Source organism: Leptonychotes weddellii, chromosome 14 (genome assembly GCF_054177405.1).
Source record: "Leptonychotes weddellii isolate Sample4059 chromosome 14, ASM5417740v2, whole genome shotgun sequence".
Taxonomy (NCBI): Eukaryota; Metazoa; Chordata; class Mammalia; order Carnivora; family Phocidae; genus Leptonychotes; species Leptonychotes weddellii.
In genome coordinates this window covers 62,099,092-62,106,015 of record NC_138382.1, presented here as the reverse complement: position 1 = coordinate 62,106,015, position 6,924 = coordinate 62,099,092, and the positions used below count along the sequence as shown (strand labels likewise).

Sequence of the window (6,924 nt, the reverse complement as noted above, 5' to 3'; positions counted from 1 at the left end):
AGCATAGACTGCCCAAAGTCATCAGAAGGAAGAGAAAAACCTGCAATAGAGCTGTGGCGAGGAGCGGCCAGAAGACCCATGCAAATAAGACCCATGCAAATAAGACCCACCCACAACTGCCTGGAAACCAGGCCAAAGGAGTTAGAGCACAGAGTACATGCCGCATGGCCACCCTGCGGACTGGAGGAGGAGACTCTGAGGAAGCAGGTAAGGAGCCACAGAGGGTCTTGGGGGGATGGATGGGACACAGAACCCCAGAGTCCTGAGGGGCACTGCTGTCAGCCAGCATGAACACTGGCCTGGGAGGCAGGGCTCCTGGGACCAGTTTTCAAGCTTAGCAGTTCGTTAGCTGTGAAGCCTTAAGCAAGCCACTTCACATGCTGAGCCTCGGCGTCCCCATCTATAAAATGGGTATAAAACTATCATGCCAACCGTGTACTAAGCACCTGCTGTGCTCTGCAGGGCATGGTACAGATACTATCCCTTCCTCACAGCAAGACTCTAAGGTGGGGGATTATTAGCCTATTTTACAAAGAAAAATGATAAGCCATTTATTTAAGACCACACAGCAAATAAGTCTGGTTCCAAAGCCTGCATACTTTCAACTCCCTATCCTGCTTCCTTCACGGGGTGGTTTTAAGGAATCAAATGGCCTTGGGGCACCTGACTGGCTCAGTTGGTAGAGCATGTGACTCTTGATCTCAGGGTTGTGAGTTCAAGCCCCACACTGGGTGTGCAGATTACTTAAAAACAACAACAACAACCACAGTAAATAACTGGACACAAAAAACAAAAAACAAATGGCCTCATGCAGATGGGAAAAAATTGTAAAAGGCAATCATCAAATGTAGATGTGAGTTGCCTCACTTTAGATCCTAGCCAGGAGGGGGGGCCCTTTGGTAAACTGTGAAGTCCTATAAAAATGCTAGCTCTTGGGGCGCCTGGGGGGGCTCAGTCAGTTGAGCCACTGGATCTTGGTTTCAGCTCAGGTCATGATCTCAGGGTCATGGGATCGAGCCCCGTGTCGGGCTCCGTACTCAGTGTGGAGTCTGCTTGGGACTCTCTCTGCCTCTCCCTCTGCCCCTCCCCCCTGCTCACTCTCCCTCTCAAATAAATACATCTTTTTTAAAAAATGCTAGTTCCTCATCTCTCTCGAGGGTAAAAACTTTCGGGTGATGCTATAGACAATATTTGGCTGACTTGGTCACAGACAAAGGTGATACCTTTGGGGTGGTGTCTAGGACTTACTGCAGCTGCGACAGTGTGGGGGGTGAGTGGTGGAGGGAGGGTACGTGGTCAGAGTCTCTCATGGAGAGAATGGACTCTGCCCTGCTGCACCGGAAACAGCAGTCGATGTCTATGGGGATCCCGGCAGATAAGGGCCCAGGTGCTGAGGCAAGAATGATTATTCCTCCTCCTGAACGGGGCCCTTCACAGCTTCGGCCATGGAACTTCAGAAAATGTGAGGTCTGCTTTTGGCGGGGAGAGGGAGGTCTTTAAGGGCAGTAATACAAGTTTATTGGACTACAGTAAAGTTAGAGGATTTTCAGACAAGAGAATTTAAAACAAACAAACAAACAAAATCCACCTATAATCTTACTCCCAGAGATAACCACTGTTGACATTTTGGTGTTTGCTTTTCCAGACATTTTTTCCATGGCACACATATGCAGGATAATTGAATAATATCATGATATGGTTTTATTACTGGTTCTTTTTGCTTAATTGCATATCACAAACATATCTCCATATTAATAGATGTTTTAGGACATCATTTTAGAAAAAGATTTATTTATTTATTTGAGAGAGAGGGAGGGGGAGGGGCAGAGGAAGAAGGAGAGAGAATCTCAAGCAGATTCCCTGCTGAGCGAGGAGCCTGACGCAGGGCTCAATCTCATGACCATGAACTGAGCCAAAACCAAGAGCTGGACATTCAACCGTGTCACCCAGGTGCCTCTTATCACATCATTTTAAAGGCTGCAGAATGTCTCTTCGTGTGGTTGGAGTAGAATGTCTTTAATTAACGTCCCACTGTTGACGGAGTATGTAGTTTTCCATACTTCACTGGTAGAGCCGCGCTTCTACAGGCATCCCTACAATCAAGCCTTTGCACAGGTCCTTGATTATTTCCATGGGAGAGATTCCCAGCGGGGGAACTGCTGGATCAAGGCTATTACCTTTCAAGGCTTTTGGTAAGTACTCAAGGTCTGCTTTGGACACACTCTGGAATTCAGAGCTCCTTAAAGCTCAACGCAGAAAACTTTCTCATGGCTTCAAGGTCAACCTTGATCTTTCCTGTCTCTCAAATCCATTTGCAGGGATAATGGCCCATCTCATAGGTAGTCTTTGCTGGGCGCCAGGCTCTAAGAGCTTTACCTTCAGACATACTACTTTCCTCTTCAGAAGACGCTGAGGCACAGGCTAAGCAATTCAACTGGGATCACAGCCCTGATAAGCAGTGCATTTGGGGTCATGAGCCTCAACAACATGGTTCCAGAACCTATGCTGTGCACTGCTTTTTGGGAAGTGCTTTTGATTTAATCTCCAGAGATGGTTTTTATTCCATCCCTTTGATCTTCTCTGCCATGGCCTTGTCTAAGTCAAGCACCACCATCCCAGCCTGAATAATAAAGTCCCTCATGGTCTTTTACTTCCACTCTGTCCTTTTTAGTCGTTCTCTGCTCTGGAATGGTGTTGTTGTTGTTATTAAAGATTTTATTTATTTGAGAGAGTGAGAGAGTGCATGAGAGGGGGTGGGGTCACAGGGAGAAGGAGACTCCCCACTGAACAGGAAGCCTGATGCGGGACTCGATCCTGGGACTCCAGGCTTAACTAACTGAGCCACCCAGGCACCCTAAAGATTTTATTTTTTAAGCAATCTCTATACCCAACATGGGGCCCGAACCCACAACCCGGAGATCAAGAGCCGCTCTAGCTCTATTGACTGAGCCAGCCAAGCACCCCTGAAATGGTGCTTTTAAAATGGAATGTTTAAAAAAAAAAAAAAAAGGTGATGAGCCCCACCCCCATCCCTAGAATTCAATCCCGATTTGCTCCCCAGCTTCTAGGGCCTGCCTCCACTCTCGCTGGCTCACTCCTGAGCCACTTTCCTGCTCCAGCCCCACCCACTGCACCTCAGGCTTCTTTCACTTCCAGAATCTGGCAGAGCCTTTTTTCACCTTGGGGCTTTGGTACATGTTGTTCCCCCCTCAGCAGCTCAACTCTTCAACTTAATTCAAGTGATGGATAGGAGAAAAGCTAGGTGTTTCTGGTTGACAAGGGGAAGTGGGGCTGGAACTCTCCTTCCTGACTCCCTCTTTTAAGTCCCCAAGGGTGGGGAGATGGCCAACCTTTGGCCATCTAAGACCTCAGGGGTCACTGCCTGCCAGGTTGATTGTCCGTGTTCTAAGAACAAAGATGGCAGCAAGACTTGCGTGGTTACAGCTACTTGGGCACATTAAAGGATTAGAAAGGGAGGGTGCCTGGCTGGCTCAGAGGACCATGTGACTCTTGATCTCATGGTAGTGAGTTCGAGCCCCACGCTGGGTGTAGATGTCACTTAAAAATAAACAAATTTGCTGAGTCTGCGGTGCAGAGATTTTAGGCTGTGTAGCAGAAAAACTTCACAGCAATTGAAGTGCAGGGTGGACCGCCCCTTTGTGTTAGGAGGAGGTTTTAGCCATCTTAGAAATGAGGGCGCAGGAGAGATGCCCAGAGGCTCACTTACCCCCTCCACAATCTAGAAAAAGGAAATTGCCACCCCTACCTTCCTAGGCCATGGATCCCAGGTCTTGAAGAGACCGCCCACAATCTTGCAGATGTTTGGCTTCCATGGTTGGTTGTTTGCCACACCCTGGGGGAACTCTGGTCCCCCACCTCCCCACCCCCTGCCACCCAGGCAGCTCTGTGGCCTGTGCAGCAGGCAGATGTGCTCAAGAGGCTGCAGACCAGGCCACCTGGCAGCTCCAGGTGCTCTGTGTGTGCTGCCATGGAGACAGGCCCCGGGGCTGGTGGCTGGTGGAGAGAAGCTGTGTGGATTCAGGAGAGGGAGAGACTGGAGCCTCGGGTCCTTCAGGTAGTCTGCCTGACCACCCTAGTACCAAGGAAGCCCAGGTGAGTGCCCTGGGGTTTCCGGGGACAAAGGGAGGGAGGAGGAGCCAGGGGAGGCCAAATATTGGGAGGTTCTGGAAGGGCTGACCTGGGGACCTGGGCAGGAGAGCCTCTCTAAGCTTCCAGGTCAAGGAGAAAAGCCTTGCCAAGCCAGTGAAGTGCCCTGCACAAAGACTGGGCAAATGAGCTCTGGAGGGTTGGCCCTGTAGCCCAATGGGAGGAGGGAAAGAGGGCCTGGCATTTGTCCCAGAGGAGGGACAGACCAGGGAATTCACAAAGGCCATCTCTGCATTAGTCAGGGACTTGAGGCAGCAGAGAAGGAGGTATTTGCCTTACAGCACAGACCACTGACGGGCTCCCCTCCCTCTCCTTGGAGTCTGAGAAGTCAAGGGCAGTCACATGGAGCAGGAGCATTTTTTTCCCACTTCCCAAGTGGGGGTACAGTCCCCTCCAGTGCCAGTTCATTAATGGTGGGGTGACTCAGGCCTTTGCCCTGATAGGGGGGATGCTGCAGGAGCACCAGACTTAACTCTACAGCTTAGGAACTTGGTGATCTGGAACAAGTTGCTTCATCTTTTGAATCTAAGTTTTTCATCTGTGAAATATGGGTGACAGTATGTTTTGACAAGGCACAGAACCCTTAGTCTAGGACCAAGCACAAGGATGGAGCTCAACGGGTTATCCCTTTGCTCCTTTTCCCCTTCTGCCAGGACATTCCTGCCAGGCCTCCCGGTGTCTCATCTGAGGATGGCGGAGCGGCAGGGCCGGGAGCCTGAGTGCCCTGTCTGCTGGAACCCCTTCAACAACACATTTCACACTCCCAAAGTGCTGGACTGTTGTCACTCCTTCTGTGTGGAGTGCCTGGCCCACCTCAGCCTGGTAACTCCAGCCCGGCGCCAGTTGCTGTGCCCACTCTGTCGCCAGCCCACTGTGCTGGCCTCTGGGCAGCCGGTCACCGACTTGCCCACAGATACCGCCGTGCTCACCCTGCTTCGCCTGGAGCCCCACCACGTCATCCTGGAAGGCCACCAGCTCTATCTCAAGGACCAGCCCAAGAGCCGCTACTTCCTGCGCCAGCCCCGGGTCTATACGCTGCACCTAGGCCCTGAGCCCGGGAGCCAAACGGGCCCCCCCCAGGACATGGGCCCCACCACCAGGTCTCTGCCCATTCCCATCCCCAGCCACTACTCTCTGAGGGAGTGTTTCCGCAACCCTCAGTTCCGGATCTTTTCTTACCTGATGGCTGTTATCCTCAGTGTCACTCTGTTGCTCATCTTCTCCATCTTTTGGACCAAGCAATTCCTTTGGGGTGTGGGGTGAGCACTGTTTCTGGACAAGGAACCAAGCCTTTAAAAAAAATTTTTTTTTTTTTTTTAATTCTTATTATTTGAAGTAGGCTCCATGCCCAGCGTGGAGCCCAACATGGGACCTGAACTCACAACCCCGTGATCAAGACCCGAGCAATCGAGTCACACACTTAACTGACTGAGCCACCCAAGAGCCCTGGATCTAAGCCTTTCTTGACTGCTGCTGGGGATGGGGACTACACAGCCTCATTTGGGGTTGTCTTCCTTTGTAGTATTGTTCATTTTTACAGTCTATCAGTTAGTCCACATGTTTGCTTCTGCAAACAGATCCCTACTATGATGAGAACCTCTGAAAGCTAAAAGGCTGGGAAAAGATGTGAAGAGACCTCTAGGTGTGAGCCACGGGGCCAAGAAGGGCAGAGAAGCAGATCTTTGATTATAGGGCTACGGAACAAATTGTGCCAAAGGGCTGAACCACGGTATCCAGGAGCCCGACTAGCCCAGAGAGAAAGTTGCGTTTCTCAATGGAGTTGCTTCGAACTCAGTTCACATTTGACCTGCTCTTTTTAATAGGTGTTGCTAAAATTTTGCGAAGTGAGCTTCAATTCTGTGAGCAAATGTGCATACCTTCTTTGTTTTCTCTTTGGAAGTCTTGCCACCAGTCCCAGGAAAAAATGGTGTGCATTCATGAATTCATGCATTTACTCATTCTACCACCACTTACTTGGCCCACATTATGTCAGAACTAGGGGAAGAGAAGGGTGGGATTATCCATGGGTGACAGAGAGCCTTTACCAGCAAGGAGGGCTGCTTCTTGTACAAGACAACCGCTTGTCAGTATGTGGTTTATGGAGTGTTGAGAATATAAAAGTTTAAAGGTGAAAAGAAACCAGGGTCAGTCAATCAAAAGAAATCTGAGATTTGGAGAAAAGGTGTAGGTAGGTGCAGAGGCCTCAAGTAAGCCTGGATGTTGGGTAGAGTCAACTCCCCTCCTCCAGGCAATGGAATTCTGTCTGACCTTGAGAGATAAAGCAGAAGCCCTGGACAGAGGAAAAGCCTTAGCTTCCATCCCAGGCCATGCAGACAGGGGATCCTGGTCTTCATTTTACAAGACAGAATCTTAGAACCAAGGCAAACTAGATGCTTCAGCTGTTTGGCTACAAGTTGCTACCTCTGCACTGTCTAAAACCCCTTCTGCTTCCCCAGTTTTAATACTGCCCTGTGGCCCACGGTGGTTAAAACACCATCAGAATGATGAAAGGATCTTGATTTGTGGAATAAACTTTCAGAGGTCAGAAACGGGAGTTGGTTTTATTTGTTCTAAAAATTTTGTGCTTAACGGAACTAGCTTCTATAAATTCTTAAGGGATCTTAATGTACAAAATATTCCAAAATAGCCAAGACCTATATTTCATGTTTCTTAAGACCAAATGGTGTTAAGCACCAACGTGAAGAAAATTCTCCATTACAAAACTGGAATGCCACCCTATGTATCCCGCCAGGGGAC

The 6,924-nt window shown here is 49.6% G+C and overlaps 1 protein-coding gene across 1 annotated transcript; it reads left to right on the top strand.

Annotated features, from left to right (window-relative positions):
* On the top strand, nt 1-6,716 carry RNF183 (ring finger protein 183). Its single transcript, XM_031030014.2, has 2 exons — nt 1-207; nt 4,821-6,716. The coding sequence occupies exon 2, from the start codon at nt 4,858-4,860 to the stop codon at nt 5,428-5,430; it is 573 nt and encodes a 190-aa protein (XP_030885874.1). The 5' UTR covers nt 1-207; nt 4,821-4,857; the 3' UTR covers nt 5,431-6,716.
* Nucleotides 6,717-6,924: the final 208 nt, after the last annotated feature.